The sequence below is a fragment of the Alnus glutinosa genome, chromosome 5, assembly GCF_958979055.1.
Source record: "Alnus glutinosa chromosome 5, dhAlnGlut1.1, whole genome shotgun sequence".
Taxonomy (NCBI): domain Eukaryota; kingdom Viridiplantae; phylum Streptophyta; class Magnoliopsida; order Fagales; family Betulaceae; genus Alnus; species Alnus glutinosa.
Genome location: NC_084890.1, coordinates 19,958,173 through 19,985,682, shown reverse-complemented (window position 1 = coordinate 19,985,682; position 27,510 = coordinate 19,958,173). Strand labels below are relative to the sequence as shown.

At 36.1% G+C, this 27,510-nt stretch overlaps 1 protein-coding gene across 1 annotated transcript; it reads right to left on the bottom strand.

The window, feature by feature from the left end:
- Positions 1-230: 230 nt before the first annotated feature.
- Positions 231-27,258, bottom strand: LOC133867716 (uncharacterized). The gene is made up of 14 exons (XM_062304481.1): positions 27,065-27,258; positions 26,312-26,585; positions 23,898-24,072; positions 23,615-23,698; positions 22,266-22,507; positions 20,848-21,085; positions 8,693-8,772; positions 8,529-8,613; positions 6,395-6,526; positions 6,186-6,299; positions 3,985-4,032; positions 1,129-1,213; positions 740-796; positions 231-657 (listed from the first exon to the last, which is right to left on the bottom strand). The coding sequence occupies exons 2-14, from the start codon at positions 26,524-26,526 to the stop codon at positions 521-523; spliced, it is 1,692 nt and encodes a 563-aa protein (XP_062160465.1). The 5' UTR covers positions 26,527-26,585; positions 27,065-27,258; the 3' UTR covers positions 231-520.
- Between the last annotated feature and the right edge of the window lie 252 nt (positions 27,259-27,510).

Below are 27,510 nucleotides of genomic sequence, written 5' to 3'. Positions count from 1 at the left end.
AGCCCGAGCCCTTACCAATAATGTCATGGTATAAATGCATACACTTTAATGCTTAGTTATTAATTCTCTTATCTCATATCTTATAGAATAAAAGGAGAAATTGATGAGTCATCGCATATCTGGTCACTGATACAGAGTTAAAGACCCCGGTATGTAATTATTGCCTATAACCATATTCCCAAAACTGCCCACGAACAGAGCTCATAGCAATTTAATTTCCACAACCATAATGACATTATCAGCTTAAATGATTTATAATTAACCATATTAAGTTCAGCCATTTAATTACAGCACGCATTGCAAACATAGAGGCAATGAACTTGATCCACAGCTTACCAAAAAGCTGTAGCGTAAAATTTCTTCCATTGCTGTCTACTAAGGCGATTCTACGCTAAGTAAGATGAATTACAGAACTTACAATATAGTTAGGAACACTTGCTCTATATTGCTTTGCTTTTCTTAGACAAGAAAGAATTCCTTTCATTGTCTTTCCTTTGGCTATGGACAATTACTTTTGTTGTTATCTTCGGTTAGGCTTGAGTTGATGTTGTGGAGGTCTAGCAGACCGAGTCAATGGCTCGGGGCTTTCAACGACCACTGATTGTGTAGGTGGAAGGTTCAGAAAGCTTCCCAAAGAAGGCGGCGGATCAGGTGTCTCTGACAAGAAGGGATACACAAGAGGTCTGAGAACCATGTACATACTGAAAACCAAGACAATTTGAGTTAAAGAAGAGCGTACCAAATAATGACCGAACAGAGGGTCTCTTGGGCTTGTTAGTCTTTTTCTTTAACACAGCTGCATTGAAGTAGTCATTTAACAGTCAGTGAATCTCTAATAAACAAAACTTAAAACGATAAAGAAAAGAGGATATGGCACCTGTAAATGAAGTATTACCAACTTCATGAAGTTGGTAAAATTAGGTTTTTTTTTTTTATTTTTTTTTATTGTTATTATTATTAGAAGAAAAAACCATCATTGCTATTTAACAATGTCGGTTTTCATTACACTATTAATTGTATGGTCCATATTCCTCACTCCCGCCCTTTTTTTCTGGCCATATACAGTAGGGCTACTGAAAACAATATACTTGAGCATCATAACTAGAGAATTTGAAGGTTGATTCGTACCAACGCCAGGTATATGATCCTCATTCATGATCTCAAGATTCTTGTATGTATAGCCGACAAAATTCGTATCCTTCGATGGAAGCATCTGTCATAAAATGAGGTGATATAATCAATCAGTTAACCCATAAAGCTTAGTAGTTGAGACGCACCAAGGAGGGAAGATTTAGCTGCATAAGATGTGTCAAACAAATACACATCTTGGAAACATTTGGCATGTTGGAATCTTTTACAGAAAACAATTAACTAACAAAGGTAAAAAGAAAAACCAAACAGAAAAGAAGATAGATATAAACTGTATTTGCAGTATGAACAAAACCCATATCAAGGTTTTCATACATCTATAGATGGCAGAAAATGAAAGGGGTAACAAGTGAAACGGGAAACATTCTTCTTTCAAGTTTGTTTATTTATAAGAAAACCCTGTACCCCCACTAACAATACACAAGCTTAGACCACAAACCCCCCCACCCCCCACCCCCCCCCCCCCCCCCCCCCCCCAAAAAAAAAAAAAGAAAAAAAAAAACAGAAGTCATTAACAATCTGAAGGAGTTTTTGAACTCCCAACCTTCCTAAAGAGGGATCCCTCATTGCCCACAGTACATCACTGGACAAATTGGGTACAGAAGAGATCAAAAGAAACCAAAATAAAAAAAATAAATCCTTTTCTGTTGCAACAACAGGTGAATTTATGACACAGAAAAGAAAAAAGGAGGAACATAGAAAAAAGAAGGCGAATTTATGATGATTCTAGCAATTGCTGCTTTGAATTTAGAATTCCTCGGCCCCAACATTTTGTGGCAACTGCATACCATTTCTATTCCAACATTGTATCTTGTAAAATAAAGATGGCAGTTTAACTTTAAGACATAGCAAATATGGAATACTACCTTGAACCTGACCAACTTAATTGGAAGCACCAGGAGCGAGAGAGGGAAGGAGGGAGGGAGAGGGAAGGAGGGAGGGAGAGGGAGGGAGAGAGAGAGTACTAACAAGCTTCTAAGAAAATATTCTGAATTTAAAAAATAAGTGAATTTCACATCAAAATTGGCCATTCTTCGCCAGCCAAATCCACCACCCTTTTTTCCCCTTCCCCTTATTTCGACCTCAATAATCTCATGCAGGTTATCTTTACTGAATCTGTTTACCAACACCAAACATTCTGTGCTGGATTTTTGTCACGCCATCATCTCTCCCAAACCTACTTCACGAACTTTAACTTTCCAAAACCTTGTCATGATGCATAGGATAGCAAACACGAATATATAAATCAGTTTAACTTGTTTGTATCACTTCATTTATCATGTTTCCTTGTTTGAACTCTGAACTAAAGTTTGGAGATTTCACAAAGTTCAAATTGGAGTAATGCTTCTTACAAAGTATGCTTATGACATTGTGTTAGGTGAATTTAGTCCATCTTGGATTCTTGACACCCATTCACACACTAATGATGAAAGCCCTTTTACATGCCAGAGACAAAACCTTCATTCTTGTTGAACTAAGCTAATAGAAACAAGATACTTGGATTCTTGACCCCCATATACCTGTTAAAGCGTCCCACATTATTAAAATTTCTTTCACCTGAACACTTTATAAGCCATGATGTCTCATTCTCTCTAAAGGCGTTTTTTTAGAGTAAGGCCCATTAGACTTTTACATAGTATCAGAGCCACATGTTTCTTGCGATGATAGGTCTTTCCCTCCCGTTGTTATCAACGTGTTTGGCTATTAGTTGCCATATGTAAGGAGGCGTGTTAAAGTATTCCACATCGTTAAGATTTCTTTCACCTGATCACTATATAAGCCATAATATCCCCTCCTCTCTAAAGGCGTCTTTTAAGAGTAAGGCCTATTGGACTTTCACAATACCGGCTGATGGTGAAAGTTTTTTTTCATCTGAAAGACAAAGACTCTATTCTCGTATAAGTAAAGCAATACAGTAAGTATGTGTCTGAGGATTGGAACTAGAGTTACGTTATAAGTATACAACAATGTACGTAACAGATGGGAAAAGAGACTCTAAGCAGGGTAATTTTGTTCAAAAGTTTTTGATATTTTTTTGAAACAGATGTACGTAAAAGACTTGCAATTGTAACCCCACCCCCCTGGTTTAGTTTTTGAATAGACGAACACAATATTTGGGCTTCTAGTATCTGAGAATGTTCTTACAGGTTTTCTGCATGAAAAAATTTCTTTTAAGGGTGTTAACAGTACTTTCTTTCTTGCCCAAAGGTGCCATGGAGGAAAAACTCCATCAATAAGTCTTCTCTAATTCTGTCCTCCACAGAATACAACAGCAATCACCAATCTGAAGAATGGCAGAAGGAAGAAGCCATCCTAAACGCCCTTTATTGTAAAAGACAAGCTCCTATCAGCCTAAAATTTCTGAGACAAAAATTCCATAAGCTAAATTAAGGTGGTTGGAAGTTATGCAGGTTAACCCACGCCATGTACTTAGTGACTCTTGGTCTCTCCAGTTCAGTGTGGATTCAGCCCCGCAGCATGCCCTTTGCCCTGGACTAAAGGCCCCCCACACCATGGGACTAAAGGGCCCAGTGGAAAGAAAGAAAAGACAAAAAAAAAAAAATGCAAGTAATTTGCATTCTTTCCCTTCTCCGTCTTCCAAATTTCATTTCCATTTTACCCAATATCTTTATTTACCTTTCCTCAAATATTAAAACACAGAATCCTCTTTATAGCTTCCTTCTGATAAGGATAATTTCACAAGCATTATACTTCTTGCATTTTTATAAGCTTTAACCGAGAATAATACAACTTAAAATACCAAAAGAATATAAAGATCTTCTAAGAGTTCCCAAGGCAACAAAATATACAACTAAAGCAAATTATGAGACTTGCCTTTCTCCATGGACCCGATTTTGATGGAGTTTGTACTGGAGCTGCTAACTGCATACATATTAAAATGGACAAATCCATTAATAAATAGTACCATTAAATTGCAAAGTGAATGCATCAGGTAGCTAGGGAAAAAAGTAATTTTAATGTATGTCTTCTCAACATCCATTAGCTCAAGCAGATTATAGATGAAACTCAACAAATGCCATCAAGCACTTCACGTGAAATTCGCATTCTTATAGGCATTGTATGTAGGTTTGTAATACTCAAGCACTATAAAAATTTATAGGAAAACCACACCACTGTAAAACTACATGAAACACACACACAAACAAAGAAATAGCAAGGAATTTATCACTCAACAAGGGAAAAGAGCAACTCTAAACAACCAGATGATGCAGATGATGCACAACAACCAGTACCATCAGTGACTTCACATGACATCCAGTACAGGCTTTGGAGGTAGGTTTGCAATATTGAAGCACTATAAATTTTTTGTAGGGAACCCACATGATGGTAGAAATAAATAAAATGCAACCAAAAACAGACATGTATAAGGGTAGGAGCTTTTACAACAATTCAAATTTTCTAATCACATACATATACAAAATAAAACCTTTTTTAAGAAGCCATCAGATAACAGATTATATCATATTATCATAGTGAAACAACACGAAATAAGTTCCTTTTGATGTTCTGTGAGCAAATCAACTAGCCATCCTGTCACAAGTTGAAAATAGTTGCAGAGACAAGACCTAGCAAAGATTTTTTTGCAAATGAAGAGGGAGAACTTCCAAAAGCACAAGCAGACTAAGATCCACACATAAATTAATGCAGAAAAAATATAACACACACAACGACGAAACAAACAATTACAACATTTTACATCCCTCATTTCACAGAAAACATAACCAAGGAATGACAGAAAAAGAATTTGGCAAGCTCCACCATAGGCTATGAACAGGACACGATCAAGTATGTGGAGAGGACTATAAAAGCACTGTTGCTAAAACAACACAGAATATGGGAACTCTCAATGTAGATTATGGAACTTTTGGATGACAAAATATGTTTTAATTAAATACAAAAGCCTAAGCTATTAGGTAGAGAGGTCCAACTGGATATAAAAGTCCACACCAGACCAACGTTAGACTCTCTAACATTTACACTCCCTCTCATGTCCAGGCCTAACAGAGAGGAGAAGCAAAGACAAACGGATCTCACATGTTAGTCCAAGAATAATGAAAACAATCAATCAAAATCTTAAACTACTAGGTTGAGAGGCCCAACTAGTATATAAATCCATAACAATAGCAAAACAAAATAAAATTATCAAGCCGATGCATAAAAAATGCATGATTTGGATGGATGACCACAACAATATTCTTCAGGAAAATGTTTGCTTGAAATGTCAACTAGTCAGACAAAATGGCTTCTGATAGCTAAATAAACACAACAATTATTGCCACATCAATGAGTGCTTCAAGGCTTCAACAATGCAATTATGCAAATTACTTAGAAGTTCTCTTACAAATTCGGAAGGAAAAAGACCAGTTGTAGCAATAATGCAAATTACTTAGAACTTCTCTTATTTCCATGCAGAGCAGCACATTTTTTTTCTTAAGCAGGAAATAAATAATTTTGCCAAAAAGACCAGTTGTAGCAAACATGCCATCAAAGAACATTGCCAAACTATAGCAGTGCTTTAATAACATCTCCTTCCCTTCCCAACTGCAGACAGTATTCAAACATTTTTAGCTGCAATGCTGATATTCAATTTTGAAATTTAATTCTGTAGCTTTTGGACATATAGGCCCAGTTTGAAAACCATTTTCCCCTCCCCTCCCCTTCCCTTCACTTCTCCCAAAAAACATCAACTTCAAAACATTCTTAACTTTTTTCACTTTTTATATCACATCAACACTTTCTTATTACTTTTTAAATAAAAAAGTCACTACAATACAAATTTTTTCTATTTTTCCATATAAATTATATCAACTTTATATCACATCAATTTTAATTTTCAATCATTCAAAAAAAAAACCCAAGGGGAGGAGAGGGCAAGGGGGTTTTCAAACGGGGCAATAAAAACCAAATCAGGTACTGTAGGCAGCAAGTTTCAAGATGTTCATGTGAGATAAAGAAAAATCGGCAAAGATTTTCAATTGTAAAGAGAGAATTTAAAAAGAAACCATTATCCGCACCTCTTCAAACTTTTCAAAGTTCTGAGTATCTAACTCATCCATGACCTCTGGTATGAAAGCAGCTTCCATCTGATATAATCTATCCCATTGTAATCCTTTAAACCAAGGATGTGCCTAACATTAGCAGACAGGTCTCAGTTATACTTATAGAAAATAAATGACCCATGTAGACAACAAATCAAAAGAAAGAACAGTCTAAAACACCCTACTTTTATTTCATAAGCTCCTTTTGTCCCAAGCCTCCGCTCAACATTGCAGAGGAGCCTACAAATGAGATCTTTAGCCTCACCGGATAGCTTAGCTTCTTCAGGGAATTTCAAATGGGTTCTCCAGTTTACGATCTGCATTACATGAACTGACCATTTGTTTGATAAGAATATACAAATCATATGTTAGCAGTCATCTCTTTATTTACCAAACCAATAGGCAACATTCATGTCCACACTACAGGAAAAGCAATGACAATATCCTTGAAAATAGCTTAGATGGGGACATGAATGTAAGATTGGCTAATCAAACATATTATTGTTGTTAAAAGGTCTGACTATCGGAGACATGAAAACAATATTTTTAACACGGCAGTTTCCCACTTTCTCAAACTGTACGTTCCAGAACTGAATTACTAAAGTTATGAAAGGGAGAAAACATCATTTCCAGTTTAAAGAAAACATTCTTTAAATTCTAAATATGATGAAGTAGTCAAAATTATATTAGATATATGTCCCATTGCCAGAAATATAACTGGAATTTTAGGTTGAACGTTAGGTTTAGGTTTAGGTTTAGGTTTTGGTTTTGTTTTTGGCTTTGGCTTTGGCTTTGGTTTGAAAAAACAAATTTTAACAGAGAAACAGAGGGATATTTTTGTAAAAGGAATAGAGCAAGCCAATAACATACCTTGTGTCAATCTATATTTGTCAAGATTCTTCGATATCCATATCATATCATAGTTTTGTCCCTTATCCATGTTCGTGATTCATAAGGGATGTCATGTTCTATTGGACCAGAAGAAAGCAATTTGAAAGGGGAAAACATTCAAGTTGAAATTCTCTTCTGAAGCAATAAAATCAATTTAAAGCAGTATTCCACGTAAGGGAAAATTTGTTATTCTAATTTACTAAGTTTTTCTTCCAAGATATCATCAGTGCAAAACTAATAATATTCTTTAGTCACGGCAAAGCTGGCATATCTTATATAAACAAATTTAGTATGTATCTAGGTGGCACAATGATATTCATCATGCTGAAACTTGGAACTTAATATTATTTTTTAAAAAAAAAAAAAAAGTGGTCTAGCTGCTTTTGGTTTTGTTGAGTAAAAGAGCGTGATTGCGAATAGGAAAATCATTCATCAGAATATAATTAATTAATTGAAAATATCAGCAGGATTAGGTTATTCTAAACTGATTGATTGTTTAACTTCTCATGAGTTTTAGTTCACATTCTTAAGAATTTCAGACCAGTGTTTTAGAAGGTTCTTATATGAGTCACTATATGTATTACATATATTATAACTCTTTACATTTAGTTCACAAGCTTTTCTTCTTCATTTAGCAAAAGAAATTTTCGTTAAGTACCATAAGTAGTCCATCTGTAGAAATTCATTTTATTAAATTTTTTATGCTTTTTAGGTCCTTCCAGAGCGTGTGTAAAGTTGAGATATCCTTAAAACAACTTTCCAGGAGAAATTACTCTAATACTAATTCCAAGAATGCATGACAAACATAGGTGCCTCCCAGTGCACATTCCTGCCCAAATCACCTGACAGGGACACGTCTAGCCAAGTTGACTCTATGTATTTTAATAACCCAAGTATCCTTGATACCATTGATCTCCCTAATTACACACAAGACCAGGAAGCACCTCCGCTGGTGGACATATGGATCTATATCGTGAATTACAAAAAGAATAAAAAAAATGATAATATGCCCACGCTTCCATCTTATGGGGCTGCCACATGATGCTTTTAAAAATGCCAGTACTGAATTTAGCGATGGTGCAAAGCCAAAAACAAAATGCAAGTCGCATTTCGCATTTTGCATACATACAAAAATAACGTGTTCTTTTCAAAATGCCAACAGGCGATCAAAACAGAAAAGGTCATCTAATCATCAAAATTAAAGAAGCTCACTGCAGCTTTAGCATGAGATTACAACACAAATGATAAATATCCATTAAGAAACCATGTTTTGCTATTTTATTTATTTTTTTTAAAATAAAATAAAAAAAATAAAAAATAAAAAAATAAAAAAAAAATAAAAAAAATAAAAAAACCCTCTTCACTAATCTGTATGTCACATGATGTTCAGAAAACGGTATATCAGGATCAAGTTAACATCACAATTACCTTTCTGCATGTTGACATTGGTTCTTCAGAATAGAAAGGTGGATACCCCACAAGCATTTCATACATGATTGCTCCAAGAGACCACCTGGTACAAATATCTGGTTACCAAATAAAAACAAATTACTTGTCTAGATTATGTGACGTGTACTAAAGAATCAACTAACCAGTCACACTCCATTCCATATCCTTTCTTCAGTAGTACTTCTGGGGCAATGTAGTCTGGTGTTCCCACGGTAGAATAAGCCTGGATGGCATATGGCAGATCAATTTATATGAAAACATTCACAGTGAACACTTAGAAAACAAAAAAGCATCCAGTGTGGTGAAATATGTACTATGGCCTTCAAAAGTTTAAATCTAGAATTTGAAGTTGAGCACTAGGACAGCAAAGCATGCCCATTTTTCTATAACAGTTACGAAATAAATTTGGAGCATTTGCTATGTCAGATTTTTTAGGGGACGTTTGTGTGAGTGTTTATACATCCCTGGACTCCTCGATATCAACCAGTACATGGCCACAAATTAGTAGTTAAAAGAAAAGCAAAAATATAGATGAATACAAAGCTCAAAGCCGATTCTTTGGTGAGTATCTGGTGGTCATACTGGGATTCATGGGTTCGTCTGACAAAGCCAATTCCATGAGTTCACTACTCAACATTCATATGTAATGCACTCCTCATTCAAACATAAACCAAACAAACCCATGCTACTTTGTGTGCATATTAATTCTTTTTACAGCTTGAACTGAAGTTTCGGAGCATCCTCCCTTCTTTCAGCTATCTGAGCTTTCATCTTTTCTTTTCCCCCTTTCTTTATGATAAGTGTTAGGGGTGTGATATGTTCATATTCTAGAATCATGATGAGGTGTTCTTAGAGAGTTGTCCTAGTGACTATCAGACAAGCCGAAAACAGGAGACTCCTCTAGTCTTTGGGATTAGGAGGATAATCAGATCATGTCTCTCATGCCCAGCAGTATTGAACCCAATATTAGTACTCCTTTATTGCATCTTCAACCCACAAAAGCCATTGGATAGCACTTGGAGCATATTCAAAAGCCATTTAGGAGCATTTTGGTCCACAATATTTCTGTCTCACCCAAGGCAACCATATACTGGTAGAATATTATGCTTCAAGTCATGGGTGTCATTGAATACAGAAAATGTATCAGCCACTTACATCTGACCTTGCCTGAATGGAAAAATGTCAAGATACGGATGTTGTTCGTTTCTACTCAGTCTGAAGTCCAAATTTGAGCCAGCTCATGAGCAGATTTTACGTAGTTCTAAGCTTTCTTCTCTTTATGAATTCTATTCTCGACTTAAGCGTACCACTCCTTTGGTAATGACACCAGTATTCACACTGAGCGCTTCACTCTTGTTGCATCCCGTGAAGCATCTAGTGGTAACCATGGAGGGCACAATCGTAGAGGTGGCCGTAATTCCCGTGGTGGTAGGGATTCTTGCAGAGGTGGTTGTACTAAGGTCGTAATTCATGAAAGTGTTCTCATTGTGGCAGCAATAATCATTCAGTGGACTATTGTTGGGACATCCATGGCCGCTCATCTGGGTCTGCCAATCAGGTTTCTTCTCAGGAGGATCTCACTCTAATATGTGGGCCATCTCTTACCCCTTCTTTCTTTAGCTGTTGACTCTGAAATGGTATCCATTTTGAGAGATAAGTATGCTTAGGCCCATAAAAGGGTCTCTACTACTTCCACTCCTACTCTTGCTCAGTCAGGTATTGCATTTCACTGTCTCTTATCCTCAACTTGCAACCCATGGGTTATCGATTCTAGTGCAACAAAACATATGACTAGTGCATTTACTCACTTGTCACTTGACTAATGGTTCTTTAGCTCCAGTTAAAGGCTCTGGAACCATCCATCATGATACTAAGTTTGAATTATCATTGTCTTACATGTCCTTTGTTTTCCTTTTAATTTATTGCAATCAATAAGATCACTAAAGACCTTCAATGTTCTATAAGTTTTTACCCTTATGAATCTTTCAAGATTTCAAGATGAAGCGGATGATATAAGGCATGAAGTTGGTGGCCTCTATTATCTGGACATCACACCCACCTCTCCACGTGTACTTCAGTTCACCTTATCTCCCTTTCAATGGCATTGTCGTCTTGGACATCCTTCTTTTTCTATTTTAAAGTGTCAACTTGTTGGTCTTAATAATGTGTCTTCTTTTCAATGTGAAACGTGTCAATTTAGTAAGCATAGACGGGCGTCCTTTCCATATCATCCTGTTAGTAGTGTCTCTGACGCAGCAAGAATAACAAAAGAATATAAAATAAAAATAAATCTACGTTAATTTAGAGTTTCACCAAATTAACGAAGATGATAGAACAAATCAGCGTCTCACTGGCCTTGGCAGCATTGAGCACTTTTGACGCAGCAGGAATTCAAAACAAACAGAAAATTAAAATTAATCTACGTTAATTCAGAGTCTCACCAAATTAACGAAGATGAAAGAACAAACCAGCGTCTCACTGGCCTTGGCAGCGTCTCACCACCAAGAAAGAAGAGAGGAGTCATACCTCATAGGAACAAACTGTTTTCTTAATTCATCATAATCTGTCTATTACAACAGAACAATATGCTTAAATAGGCTCGTAGACTAAACCCTAACCCTAATATGACTAACTTTGGGCCAAGGGCCAAGCCCATTATTAAATAACAAATAACCTAAGCTAATGTGACTCCCTTTTTGGGTTAAACTCATTATTGAATTACAAATAACTTAAAACTTTGGGCCAACCCATAATTAAATTCAAATAAAACTAATAATTTAAATAAACTAAAATGACAAATTTATTCTTGTTTCAATCTGCGTCAGTCTCTAGTCGTTTGAGTTAGTACACTCTGATGTCTGGGGTCCTCTCAGTACTGAATCAAATAAAAACCGAACTATTTTGCAACATGTGTGGATGATTAATCCTATATGACTTGGCTATTTCTGATGAAAAATCGCTCCAAGTTGTTCTCCTACTTCATCTTTTTCGAAAGAAATTAAAACTCAATATGGTTTTAAAAATTCATATTTTAAGGTCTAACAATGGCAAAGAATAACTCATGTTTTCACTACTTATCTCACTGCTAAAGGCAATATACATCAAACCTCCTGTGTTCACACTACACAATAGAATGGCATTGCCTAACAAAAGATTCTTCATTTGTTGGATGTTGTTCGAGCCCTTTTGATTCATAGGCATGTCCCAAACGTTTTTGGCCACTACATGCTACCTCATCAATTGGATGCCCTCCTTTAGTTTGGATTGAGCATCTCCTTACTCCATCTTGTTCCCTTCCTCTACACCTTTTCCTTTACCCCCTAGATTTTTTGGTTGTATGTATTATATTCATAATTTTAAACCAGCTTTTGACAACTCAATCCTTGGGCCACCAAATGTGTTATTCTTGGTAACTCACGAACTCAAAAAGGTTATTGGTTACAGTCCAGTTTGGCAATGGTACTTTGCCAGTGCTGATGTCACCTTGTTTAGTCTCACCGATACGTTTCCACTCCCAATTATCCTAAGTATTAGTTTGAGTCACCTACGTCATTCCTCTCCCCTTAGGAGTCCATGTTCCTCACCAGCTCCTATACAGTCTACCAAGATTGTTTCTTCACCATCTGCCGTTCCTCTACAAGTATATTCCCATTGCTTGCAGCCACCAGGTCCTATGCCTCTATTGTCCTCTGCAATGCCTTCAAATCCAGTCCCACCAATTGAGTCAGATTCATTGTCTAATGCTCTCGCGAAAGGTATTCCATCCTGCGTCACTCATCGTCCCATTAGTAATTTTGTTTCATATGACTCTCTCCCTCCCTCTCTCTCTCTTTCTTGACAGTTACATATGCTCTATCTGACTCGGGTTGGAGGAAAGCAATGGAATTAGAGATGCAGGCTCTACATCAAAATGAAACTTGGGAATTGTGCCTCTACCGCCTGATAAACAAAAGGTTGGCTGCAAATGGGTCTGTACTATGAAATTTAACCCTGATGGGTCTATGGACCGATTAAAAGCCCCGTTGCTAAAGGCTATACTCAAACTTACGGGATTGATTATGATGAGACATTCTCTCTTCTTGCTAAAATCACTTATATTTGTGTATTACTGTCTCTTGTTGTTAATCTTGATTGACCCTTGTTTCAACTTGGCGTAAAGAATGTATTCCTCCATGTTGATTTGCTTGAAGAAGTTTATATGGAACAACCACCTGGGTTTGTTGCTTAAAGGAAGTATGAGAATAGTGTATGCAAGTTGAAGAAAGCATTGTATGATCTAAAACAATCATTGAGAGCATGTTTTAGCAAATTCTTGGAGGTTTTAATTCAATTCAGTCTTCATCGATGTCAGATAAATAATTCAATATTTCATTTACATGTTGATAAGGGATATATTCTACTTGTGGTTTATGTGGATAATATTGTGATTACTAAGAATGATAATGGAGGAATCGATAGGTTTAAACAGTTTTTGCATTAATAATTTCATACTAAAGATCAAGTCAAACTTCGGTATTTTCTAGGGAATTAAGGTAGCTATGTAACACTCTGATTCCATATTGGAAATGTGACATCCCACATCGCCTGGGAATGAGGATGTGCTTATATGTATAAATGCACCCTATATGACACAACGCGTTTTAAAGCCGTAATGGCAATGAACCTATCAGAACTCCGCAGTTAAGCGAGTCGCTGCGAGAGCAATCCCAAGATGGGTGATCTCCTGGGAAGTCTGGTATGGGGAGCCAAAAGCGGACAATATTGTGTCATTGGGGGTGGATCGTTACAAATGGTATCAGAGCCATTGCCCAGCCTGAGATGGTGGGAGCGTGCACAAGCCCAAGGGGGTTGCCGGCGGGCACTCGCTGGGATGCCAAGAATGGGGTGATCCCATGAGGGTCGCCAGCGAGGACGCTGGGTCCCAAGGGGGGGTGATTGTGACATCCCACATCGCCTGGGAATGAGGATGTGCTTATATGTATAAATGCACCCTATATGACACAACGCGTTTTAAAGCCGTGATGGCAATGAACCTATCAGAAATCCGCAGTTAAGCGAGTCGCTGCGAGAGCAATCCCAAGATGGGTGACCTCCTGGGAAGTCTGGTATGGCAATCCCAAGATGGGTGACCTCCTGGGAAGTCTGGTATGGGGAGCCAAAAGCGGACAATATTGTGTCATTGGGGGTGGGTCGTTACAAATGGTATCAGAGCCATTGCCCAGCCTGAGATGGTGGGAGCGTGCACAAGCCCAAGGGGGTTGCCGGCGGGCACTCGCTGGGATGCCAAGAATGGGGTGATCCCATGAGGGTCGCCAGCGAGGACGCTGGGTCCCAAGGGGGGGTGATTGTGACATCCCACATCGCCTGGGAATGAGGATGTGCTTACATGTATAAATGCACCCTATATGACACAACGCGTTTTAAAGCCGTGATGGCAATGAACCTATCAGAACTCCGCAGTTAAGCGAGTCGCTGCGAGAGCAATCCCAAGATGGGTGACCTCCTGGGAAGTCTGGTATGGGGAGCCAAAAGCGGACAATATTGTGTCATTGGGGGTGGGTCGTTACAGGAAAGATGAGTAGTCCACATAAAGTGTGGGTGGTTTATAAGAGAGGCTGATGGATGCTAAGCCTCACATTGCTTACTTACTAAATGAAACTATGCTTTATAAGTGAATCTAAGAAAACTCCAAATTGACTAGTCTTTTTGGGGTGATAGCATAAAAGTGGCTACGCTTTTTCCTAGATCGTTATAAATGGTATCACGATAGCCACCTAGTGACATCAAGTACTACTGGAGCACTACATGACATGGCCCTAACCACGTCAAAGGTTTAATGGGGCGAGTTTGTAACACCTCAATTCCACATTGGGAAGATTAGGACAGCTCACATAGAGTGGGTAGTTCATAAAGATAGTCATGAGTGATAAGTCCCACATTGCTTAATTACTACGTGAAACTAGGCTTTATAAGTGATTCTAAGAAAGTTCCAAATTACTTAGTTTGAGGTACTAGCATAGATGTGGCTAGCACTTTTTCTTAGGTCATTACAAACTAGATCTCAGATCGGGATCAACCTATCTCAAATGACGTATCTACTGATTTACTCAATGAAACAGGACTTTTGGGTGCTAGTCCTGTTGATGTTCCTATGAACCCAAATCAGACACACTTGAAGGATGAAGAGAGTTATTTGAAGAACTTGGTAGATACCACCGACTAGTTGGAAAGAAATGTAATCTTTTCTTATTAGTTAAGCTAGAGACTAATAAGGAGTAAATCTCCATTTATTTTGTAGTCTAGTCTAATAAGGAATAGATATTCCAAATAAAGTTATAGGCTATTCATGAGTATTCTTTCTCATTAGGTTCTAAGTTAATGACAGCTACACCTAGCCTTGTAATATGTAGCTATTATTCCTGTAGGGTTTTTGCATGATGTAAATGACGGCTAGACCTAATGGTTATGTTTTATGACATAGCCGTCTCTTATTAAAGCATAATCCTTATGAATAAAATATTATGCTGAATTATTATCAAACCTAGAAGTTTTTTGGTGTCTTGAAGGTCACGGCTCCCTCGAAGTAGCTCATATCCCTTTTCCATTGTTCTTCTACTATTTGATTACATCAAGTGGTATCAGAGCTATGGTTCCTCTTGTTAACAAGCAATTATTAATCATAGAGGTTGGTTGATTGTTTTCTACTGCAATCACTGATCCGCACCATCACCATGTCTTTTCAAATCTTTTTGGGTGCAAAGCAACAAGCAACGCTAGGAAAGATGTGATTAGATTTCCTAGTGTGGAAAGATAAATCTAGCAAACAGATGGAGGAGCACATGAGAAGAACTAAAAGTTTTTCTCCACCATGCACCTCTTCAGCAAGCCAATCCCCGCCTATAACACCTACCCCACCAACGCCACCCTCAGTCGTAGATCCGTGCTGTTCAATCCACCAACAGCCACCGTCATCCCAGATGCACCGGCCACCACATATCCGCCATTCGTTTCATACTCACCGTAAAACACCGCATCAAGCAGCCGCTATGTTTTTCTTGTCAACCCTGAGTAGCCCACCCCAACTGCACATCCAGAAATCACCAAACCTGGGCTTCTAGATGCCCCGTCAACCACCACGCCGCTGAAAGCTTCTCACTGTCAAGTCTTCCGCCGTCGCTAGCCACCCCACATGAAATAGTTACTACATCACAACCCAGCCGTCACACTCTCAGAAATAAAAGAAAGAAGAGACGTGTTTTTGCTTGGTTCAGGAAAAAAAAAGCGGGGGGAAGAAGAAGTTGGTCAAAGACTTAAAAGAGAAATTGCATATCATGCTGTTGATTGAAGCCGACAAAGCCTTGGTTTGCTTTTTACTTTTTGTTATTTTCATAATTGTTAAGTGATAATTTTAGAAGGGTTTTAAGGGGATTTCAAGAGTAGTTTTTAGAATTTTTCCTTGGGGACAAGAAAATTGTTAGGGGAAGGGAATGATGTAATCTTTTCTTATTAGTTAAGTTAGAAACTAACAAGGAGTAAATCTCCATTTATTTTGTAGTCTAGTCTAGTCTAATAAGGTATAGATATTCCAAATAAGGTTATAGGCAATTCGTGAGTATTCTTTCTCATTAGAGTCTAAGTCAATGACAGCTAAACCTAGCCTTATAACATGTAGCTATTATTCCTCTAGGATTTCTGCATGATGTAAATGACGGCTAGACCTAATGGTTATGCCTTATGACCTAGCCGTCTCTTATTTAGGCATAATCCTAATGATTAAAATATCATGCTGAATTATTATCAAACCTATAACTTTTTTAGAGTCTTGAAGGTCACGGCTCCCTCGAAGTAACCCATATTCCTTTTCTTTTTTCTTTGCATCAGAAAGTTGAACTATCTTACCATCACCAAACCAGATATTTGATATGCAATTAGCGTTATGAGCCAGTTTTTGGAAGCACCTAGAATCATTCATTTGGATGCTATCATTCGTATTGTTTGATATTTGAAGAAAAGCCCCTGGTCTCAGTATATTGTATATGAAAAATGGACATCTCCAAGTGGAACGTTTTACTGATGCAGATTGAGTATGATCTCCCTCAGATAAAAGATCCACTACAAGGTATTGTACATTCTTGAGAGGAAATCTGGTCGCATGGAAAAGTAAGAAACAAATTGTGGTTGTCCAATCGAGTGCAGGGTTATAACAAAGGCTCATATTGTTAGTGAACTAACACGGTTACAACATTTCCTTCAAGAGATCAGTTTTGCAACTCCTATTCATATCCTTTATTTTGTGATAATGAAGTTGCCTTGCACATTGCTTCTAATCCTATGTTCTATGAAAGAACCACACATATTGAGGTTGACAGTCATTTCATCCCGAACAAGATACTAAGTGGAGACATATCTACACCGTTTGTGAAGTCTGGCGATCAACTTGCTAATATGTTTACAAAGTCCTCATGACGTAGCCACTTAGAATTTGTATGTTCCAAGTTGAGCTTATACAACATATACGCTCCAACTTGAGAGGGAGTGTTAGAATAGTACGATGTGTACATATTCTAGAAGGGGTGTGATGTGTCCATATTCTAGAATCATGATGAGGTATCCATAGTGAGTTGTTCTATCCAAAATATTGAACAAATCCTTCTATAAATAGATATGAATGTGTAATAGAGGGCAATGATAATGAAGCCCATTTTCAAATAAACTATGTAAAAATAAGCAAACTATTGGAGCACATTTTCACAACCCTCTTTGATGAAGTTACGTCACAGAAAAGAAGAAATTACAAATGAAAAATTCCATAGTCCGCAATCAAGGGTTTGTATATTTATTAATTAAAAAAGGAGCTTGGAACAGATTTTTTTTTTAAAATAAATAAATAATAAAAAATAAAAACTCGTAGAAGAAAAGGCAAGCGTGAAATCACATAAGGAAATATTTCAAGGATGCACATATACACTACACCAACATTTAAGCACAAAGACTAGACTATAGGTACCCAAACAAACCTAGATAAAAGATTAGGATGGCAATTGACTTGTATCTAGAAATTGATGGGTTAAATTTGAAGTTAAAGGTTTTGAAAGTCATCAAATAAGTATAATGACAATAAGAATGTGTTATAAATAAATTTGGTTAACATAAGAAGTTATGGAGTGCTCTCTTTACCCACTTTGATTTGTCTTGGGTTATGCCTAGAAGTGTTATCGACATGTTTGCTTGTTGGTGGACGTTTGGAAGGCCGAGGAATGCTGGGATTTGGAAGATGGTGCCGATTTGTCTTTTTTGGTATTTATGGAAGGAAAGAAATAATAGGTATTTTGAGGATTTGGAGAGGTCCTTGTAAGATATTTTAACTTCGTTTTTTCATACTTTGTATCTTTGGACAGTGGCTTTTGTGTCCCTACTGTCGCTTATTTTTGTCCATTTCTTGTTCTTTTTTCTCTTTCTAGTTAGGGGTGCCTTACGCTTTTAATAAGACTGATTATTACTTACAAAAGAAAAATGGTTAATAATTATTCAGCATATAAATCATCGGCAAAAAACAATTGTGCTATAAGGCTATACACTTAAAAAAATAAAATCTAAATTACAAAGTGTCTAATAAAAATAATATTTATGCGTACAATATTTCTATGCTTTTTTTCTAAAAGTTTTTCTCAAATTTAAAATATGACATCGAAAAAAAATACATATATGTTCTGCATAAAATATTGCCATGAAGAATTAGCAATAATAATGTTGACAAGGAATTTGTCACTCAAAAATGTAAATATTAATTTTTCCAATCTTAAAAATTTATATGTTGGTAGATTTCTTATCAAGTTTCAACCAATATAAAACTAAATCATCATTTAATCCTGTTACTTGAAATTCCACCAAAATTTTCATTACATAAATGTGGACGAAAGAGACAAGCTACGGACAAATTTTCAAAATTAATTGTAGAACAAAACTATAATATTGAATTTATTTCAAAATTAATAAATGCTCTACGGCCAAACTCATTATCAATAAACAAATTTTTCAAACAGTTGAGGTCCAGTGGTTTTGACTGGAAATCATAATTAAGATGTATACCACTAACATCGAATCCTCAAAAAAATTTCTATATATTTTTTCTTAACCAAATTTGGTTTCTTTAATTAAGTTTACATTGAAGTTCTTTTGGAAGAATAGAAACATTTACATTTAAAATATGTTACATGTTATGTTATAACATATAACATAAAACACACACACAAACATCGAATCCTCAAAAAAATTTCTATATATTTTTTCTTAATCAAATTTGGTTTCTTGAATTAAGTTTACATTGAAGTTCTTTTGGAAGAATAGAAACATTTACATTTAAAATATGTTACATGTTATGTTATAACATATAACATAAAACACACACACACACACATATGTTTGTGTGTTTGAGTTTAAATAACATATACACACACATATATGTTTGTGTGTGTGAGTTTAATGGTGCGTTTGGTTCGTAGTGATATTCAATATTCGAACCGGGTTTTTATTCAAAAACCCATACCCGGATCCAAGTTGAATAAAACCCATGGGTCACTTGAATAAAGTTTGAATAGTTTGAATAAACCCATCATATATTTTTTTTAATTATTTTTTACTATACCAATCATTATACACAACTTTTCATACAATCCAATCATTTCCAATCATTTTATACTATTATAAAACACTTTTTTAAAACCCATCATATATTTTTTATTATTATTTTTTACCATACCAATCATTATACACAACTTTTCATACAATCCAATCATTTCCAATCACTTTATACTATTATAAAACACTTTTTTCCAATCTTCCAAATTCAACACCCAAACACATATTCAAAAGAATCTAAATTATATTCAACATCCAAACACATTTTCATTGCCTTGAAATCCGTGATCAGATTCTGAATATTATTCATATTCGAAATATTCGATACCCAAACGCACCATAAATAACATATATATCACACACACAAACATATATGTGTGTATGTATATATCACACACACACACACACATGTTTGTGTGTATGAGTTTAAATAACATATATGTCACACACACAAACATATATGTGTGTATGTATATATCACACACACACATGTTTGTGTGTGTGAGTTTAAATAACACACACACACGTTTGTGTGTGAGTTTAAATAACGTGTGTATGTATATATCACACACACACACATGTTTGTGTGTGTGTATGTGTGAGTTTAAATAACATATATGTGTATGTGTGTAATATATGCGTATGTATGTATCTCTCTCTCTCTCTCTCTCTCTCACACACACACACACATGTTTGTGTATGTGAGTTAAATAATATATATGTGTGTGTGTATATATATATGCGCTAACGAATCAAATTTATACGAGTTTGACTCATTTAATATTTGAGTAGATTAATTGTTCAAGATCAACATATTTATTAAACAAACCGAACTTGAATCAAGCTTTACAAGCCGAGCTCAAGCTATTCATGAACAGTTCAGTTCATTTAATGCTCTAGCTGCAAGAGACAAAGGTCATCTGGCAACCAGGCCAAAGTTGGCTGGCTACCATTGAGGTCAGCGGAAACCAACAAAACCACCACCGACCAAATGGAGGTAACAAGAAGTGGAAAGGGCACTGATGGCAATTGGAGTACTGTAAGGGGCACAAATGGTTGGATGAAGGCGGTTGTGGGAGTGAAAGGCATTAGCCTCTTCCAGGAAATTACTTACGCTTCTCAAAAGTGCAAGTCATTTTGCAGAATTTAAATTCTAATCAAATTCCCACTCCAGGAAAGGCTTGACATTTGGGATTTCAGAAATGCCATCTTAAACTGGAATTCTAATCATATTCCCTCATCCAAATATAGCCTCAGTGATTCCAATAATGTAATCTTTTTAATTTTTTTTTTCTTTCCAGAGTTTGATTGAAAATTTTAAGTGGCATAATTTAATATGCCATCAGAAAATGCAATGAGCAGAATTTAAATTATTTTCCATAAAGAAGTTTTTCACCATTATGGACAATCACTCTATGTCGTCACTTAATTTAAAGAGCCTGCAAAAACAGTTAAACTATGCTGTGTAACAGCATTGAAAAGCAAGTATTGGCACTACAGGCACTTTCAACAACTTGACAACCAATTATCTACAGTTTCTCTTTTTTGCCTTAACATATGTTTGACAAGCAACAGAATATAAAAATTCCCAACCAGGGACGACACTGGTGACTTTGCCCTACAAATGATGTATAATTTTCAAGAATGGTAGAGAGCATACCAACATTCGCCTGTTCTTTTGCCAGTGCAATAACTGTTCCTGTTGTGTCCGTCTTGGTGCAGAATGCAGACTAGAGTGCTTGCCACTCTCCCCTGAAGATTTGAAATCCTTTTCCACTCCATGGTCATTCTCACTAAGATTTGGAAAACTACTACACTCCAAGGGCTTACACAAGCCAAAATCTGAAAGCTTTAAATGCCCATTACGATCAAGCAGTAGATTGTCAGGCTTTATGTCCCTATCATGGAAATGAAAATCCGCACTTTCATGGTAGTTTAAGTAAACTTATCATATATATGATGTATACAGTTGACCCAAAAGAAAAAGTAGCAAATAAAATAATAAACTGGGTACAACATACTCAACATGCAGGCCTCAAGGATCCTTGAGGTTTCTTTCAATCAAGCATTTTCTAAATTGAAATCTCATCAAATGGTTATAAACAGATAGGATTGCTCTTCTTTACCATTCTTTCTAGAAAGAAGACGCTAGATAAGACTATTGTCAAGTTATCAGAAGTAACTTGTTGGGGAATGCTGTGATAGTCAAAGCTCTACTACCAATATCTGTTTAGGATTTGAACTAGTGAAAGCACACCACATAAACAAGACAGTAAAAACATTCACATAAGACAGTAAAATTTAACGTGGTTTGGCCAACTCCATACCTATATCTATGGGCAATGCTAATTGAAATGCACTATCAATAAACAAAATTAAAAACACTCGCAAACATTCAGAAACCTCACAAACACAGATTACTCTCATAATCCCTTACAAACACAAACCAGCTCAAACCCATTATACCCAACTCACACACACGAGTATCTTCCAATAATCCACCAAACTAGCTCAAAGAAGAAACTCATTCCATGTTCTTCTAAAAGCCTTCTTAAAATCACATAATTCCCTCACATGGAAAGACTACTTTGAGCTTAAACCATCAATTCTTAGAAACAATACTTATTACTAGGTTCCAATTCCTATTCCTTGACAAAGAATACAAAATTACTTTCGACAAAGAAAACACTTTACTTTCCCACCAAAAAAAATCAAATTAGTAGCCAAGTCAATACAGGAATTTAAAGTAATATGCAACAGAGAATGTACACAACAATATATCTATTTAGAAAATAATGTCGACGGCCTCTTCTCTTGTTTATTTCTTGTGTACCTAGGGGCGCCTTACGCTTTTAATGAAATTTTGAGTACTTATAAAAAACAAATAAATAAATAATGTCGACGGGCAAAAGCAAACTCGGAGCTATGGCAAATTGGGGCATGTCAATAGGTGAATACCACCACAAGATGTGCATTGCATGACGAAGATACTGTGATGATATCACTATCATAGTCTAGGCCTAACAAATGGGTAATATTATAGATCCAGTACAATGGCATAGATCAATGATATGACACCTGTGGATGTAGTTGTGCTTGTGAATAGACTCAATGGCCAGGACTGTCTCCCCAACATAAAACCTGGCCTCATCCTCAGTCAAGGTATCTTTGCGCATTAGTAATGTCATCATGTCGCCACCAGGAAGATATTCCATTATAAGATACAGAAACTTCTCATCTTGAAAAGAGCAGTAAAGGTTGACTATATAAGCACTATCAACTTCAGCAAGAAGATTTCTTTCAGCTTTAACATGTTCCACCTTCCAAAAGTAAAAGAAAATATAAGTATGAATAAATGAAGCTATTGATAATGTCTTTTTTTTTTTACAGAATAGTCAAATTAGGTCAAAATTGTTAAGCAATGTTCCTCTGAAATTCGCACTCAGCAAGGAGATACGAATTAAAATTTCCTTTTTTTAAGATATCTTTGATTCCGGCTAAGCGAGTATCTAGTAAGGAAAATGAAATCAGTCAGTTTGAAGCCCAGAAGGAAATTTGCATAATGGCATCAAGTGTATAGATCGTTAATCTTGTTTGGAAGTCCACAATTTCCAACCCAATTCTGCATTGTTTCTTGAATTCATGCTTGGGTTGGGCAATGTAAAATTCTATCCAAATTTTTTCAACCCAACTCAATTCACTTTACCTAGATCTGTTTGCAAGACCCAATTCACACAAAGAACCAAGGAGAGAATACTCGCTTTTTACAAAAGCCAATGGCCGCCGCTGAGTTGTGGTGTCGGACAGTCTACAAGAACAAGATCCCTCTTTATCCTCAAAATTAGATTAGATTACCGTAAGTCAGGGAGACCAGCCAGGCTTAGAAAAGTCAAGAAAAACAGTGTATATATTAGGTGTCAAAAATATGTTGCATACAGGTGTTCCAACAGAATACATTTATCTAGAAGAGTACGGCGAAAGAGAAGTTGAGACAAATAAAAAAGTCAATGCATGGAGCAATGACCTAGAATGGCTTTTAGTCCTGGTCGTCCTTGTGGCCCAAAAAAAAAAGGAAAAATTGAGAGAGAAATAACAAAAAAAAAAAAAAATACTATGATTTCTTTTGAGCAATAACCTAAAATGGCTCTTTAGTACTACTCAACCATCAAAACCACTCTCATCCAAACATGAATTCAAAAATGAATTTAGTTTTTGGATTATGAAATCAACTTTTAGAAAACTTTCCAAACATGTTTTTCGAATTCTGTTTATCTTTTCAAATTTAAACATAATTTCTATAGTTTTTGTTTTTTGTTTCGAAATTTTGAAAACAAGAAACAAACAAATGTAAAACGAATACAACTGAATAGGCTTTCAAACGAGCTCTCAAGATTTCATTCAGTAGGGTACTACTGGTTCAAACGCACCTGACCTCTGCGAAGCATCTCAGATTTCTTCAGCTTCTTCATTGCATACACATGGCCAGTAGCTTTCTCTCTGCAAAGTCTCACCTGTACATTCACAGAAAATAGGATGACATTATGTACACCATAATTAGATATTTAAAAAATGTTATAAACCCTATTTCTTAATACAGTTTTTGGCTTATCAAAAAAAAAAATAGAGTCAAAGATTAATAAAAGGTCGATTGGGATGAAAGAAACAAGTAAATAAACACATCAATATTAGAAGACAGAATAAGAAGAGGACCTCCCCAAATGCACCCCTTCCTATAAGGGTCAAAAGTTCAAAATCTTCAACACCCATCTTATGTCTTTGAAGACGCATATATTCTGTCTCCTTTTTCTCTAAATATTTCAGAATATTCATTTGCTCTTCCTTAGAAACATCAGCATCAGCAAGCTTCCTCTCCAACACCCAGCGTCTGTATTAGAAGAATTACTAAACTAAGTATCAAACGTGGAAAACTTGATGAGCCAATACGATAACAAGCATATAGCAAGTTTTATTGCATTCAGTAGAAGCAAAAAATTACAGGCAGGAAATGAAGTGATTGCGTCAATAGTAATCAACAAATACAAAATGGAATACAAAATAAAAGGGGAATTCACAATTTTATAGAAACCATGATTTTCAAAGCAATCATTTTGGGAGATATAATAATCCTGAAGAATGTCTGCAACCAAGTTAAATCACTACATGGAAAACCAAATGTCTGATATTTTAGATTTAATCGCATACCTCAGGCAGTTTGCAAAAGCTACAAAAGCTCTCTTCTTGATATGGAGCTTCACTAATTGTATGCACAAAGAATAATGTAGACATTTTATCAGGACATTCATGAGAACCGAAGTCCTATTAAAAAAAAAATTACCTACCTTTGAACACACATAACTTGGCCAGTCAATGGTAAATGGTAATTCACTTCAAAGCTCTATACAAATGATTTTTGTCTCATATATAGAAAGGATAGAATAGTTTCTAGCAAGAGATCTATGGAAAAAATTTAGTCAATTTGAAATAATTGAGAACTTTTGGCAAAAGGAAAAAAATTTAAATAAAATATATATATTAAGGCGAGATTACTAGACATTCAGACTGTAGTAGTACTTAATCAAACTGAAAATGTTAGAGATAAGTCATTAAGAGGACATAAACTTCTTGTCTTTGATAAGATGTGTTTACTAGGCATTATATAAGATGAAAATTTACTGTGATAATGTAGGCATGGAATTTCATTTGCTTTTTTCATTTCAAAGAAGAACATAAGAAAACAAGGTAATTTTCGTTGCTAATGAAACTCATTATGTGTCATTAAGAATAAAGGATATATCAAATTACATCTATATAGAAGATCTTTAGGGCCTATACATATGTGCATATTTCCAATAATTTTCACACCAATTCACTGGGTTGACTTTTAGTCTTTAAATTTAATTGGAATTAACCTCACTGTTAAAATGAAGACAATGTTCCAATTGATTCCAACTTTTCAAACGTCTCTAACCGGATGTAATAATTGTTCCTTATTGAGTACTACACTAGATTATACACTTCAACCGTAGATTGAGAGTTCAACTACAAGAAATATGGAATTGCTTCCTAAAGATTTATAATAGAATGCAAAACTTAAGAACCATAGCTGCGTCCAGTCATGCAAGAGTTTAGAATTTTATCACAAAGAAAACAAAATTGTTTTATTTATTCATAAGTGTCACCAAAGAAAACCAAATGAAAAAAAAAAAAAATGACCTAAGTCAGAGGACTAAGGCGCCAATAGAAAAAGCATTCCATGTCTACAAGGCCTTTTTTAAGCTACAAGGCCTGATTAGAAAGTAATGGAATAAGCTGTTGACGCCGAAGACATATACACATCTAAAGAATCAATTAAGGAAAAGAAAGACGCATGTTTAAGTCGATCAAAGAAGTCAAGCAACGCATGTCAGAGTTTACTACACAAGTTTCCAAAATTCCGTTTGTGTTGTTCTTCCCTTTATATCCAGGCCAAATCGCAAGATGCTCAACAGCTCAAGCCCCCCAATTAATAAGCCTTGGGCTCGAGGCTTTGGGCCCAATTGACACCTTAAGGCCTATTTACTAGAAATGCCAAAAAGCTTTTCTCTTTACAAATGCTCTACTAACCCGAGTATCGGAGGCTTTTGTTAATTAGCTCTTAGCAAGCACCATTCTGATAGCTGTTTTCTTGTCTTGCAATTGGCCCGTCGTCAAGTCATGCCGTGCGAAAACCCGCCTTCTGCTACACTTATATAAATATCGAAAAATGATTTCTACCGTCTCCCAGCACCCCCTTGAGATTAAATTTTTTTTTTTTTAATTAAAAAGTTATCCCTGATATCACATCATAGACAACTTTTTTGATTAAAATCAAATTTTTTACTTAAAAAAGGCCTGTTGGGAGACGGTAGACCGTTCCCTCCATATCAGGCCTTGTAGAATCAAGAAGCAAATGCAAGCCAAAAATGGTCAAAACTCCAATACGATGCCTCCACATCACAGAAAACACCACATCCCGACAATGTTTCAATAGCTAAAGGGATTGAACTGAGATTGAAAAATACTAAGGTAAAAACTATCACTTCTCATAGTTCATAGAAAAACTGCGTGCTCACAGTATCGGGACGTATAAGTGTTGGTAACCTTACCTCTCCTTCCTATCTTGCAAACACTTCATTTGGGATTTGTAGTGGTTCTCGATATACTGCTTCGCTGCCTCAGCCTTCTGTTTCGTTGCATTTGAAGGCGCCTCATCAATCACAGACTTACGCACATCCTTCACATTTTCCCTTCCATTCAATTGGGTAGGTCCAGTTTTCACTCTAGGTTGGAATTTCTGAAACCAACTCCTAGCAGAATCCATCTCTCTCTCTCACTCATTCACAACCTGGCATTCTTCTTCCGATTCCTCTAAATTATAAACTAAAAGAAAAGTCAAAACAAAAAACAAAATCATCAGAACAAGTCTCAAAGTCAAATTCCCCAGAACCAAGATGAATCAAGAGTAATAGAAAAACAGCAATAGCATTATCATTTAGACAAAAAAACATAAAGCCTCAATTTTTTAAAAAAATCAGCACCAATTTTAACCCTACAACACTCCAAATAGTAAAACAATTATAGTTAAGTCTGAAACTTGTATGATATTCACCAAGTCAGTTTCAAAGAAAACCTAAACAATATATTATTAGATGCATCAGACTTCACTCTCAACAAGCTTTCTAAATATTCTACCGTCAGCTTTGTTTGGTTAACGGGAAACTGTAGAATAACAAATAACACGAAAAATCAAAACCTCATCACTCATGCATAGAGTTAATACAAATACAAACACAAATACAAAAGCAATTAATTCAATTTCGAAAATGAAACTTCTGAATGATCAGGAAAAATAGAAATACCAGAAATTGCAGGGATCGCATGAAAAGGAATCGTAATTCATCGAATCCTCACATGCAAACTATAACTATAATCGTAATTAAAAGAGATCCCAAATTACGGAATACTCCATCGGATAATATAGATTATGAGGAAGTAGGCGAGGGTACTGTCGGTAAACGGAAATGCTAAATGGTGTTTGAGCATCGTGCAAGTCGCGATGACTTTGACATGGGAGTTGCCCTCGCATTAACGCTGAGGGCGGGCCTCCTAGCCGGTAATTGTCACCGGAATTGAATGCAAATGCCTATTGCCTGCAGGAGATAACCGGGAGCGGGAAGGTTTTGAACCGGCACGTGGCGGTTTAGCGACGGCGTCAAGTTTAGAAAACGTGTAATAAGCACGACTGAATGCTATTGGAAAACGTGTAAGCACGACTGAATGCTATTGGCACGCAGGACGGGCATAA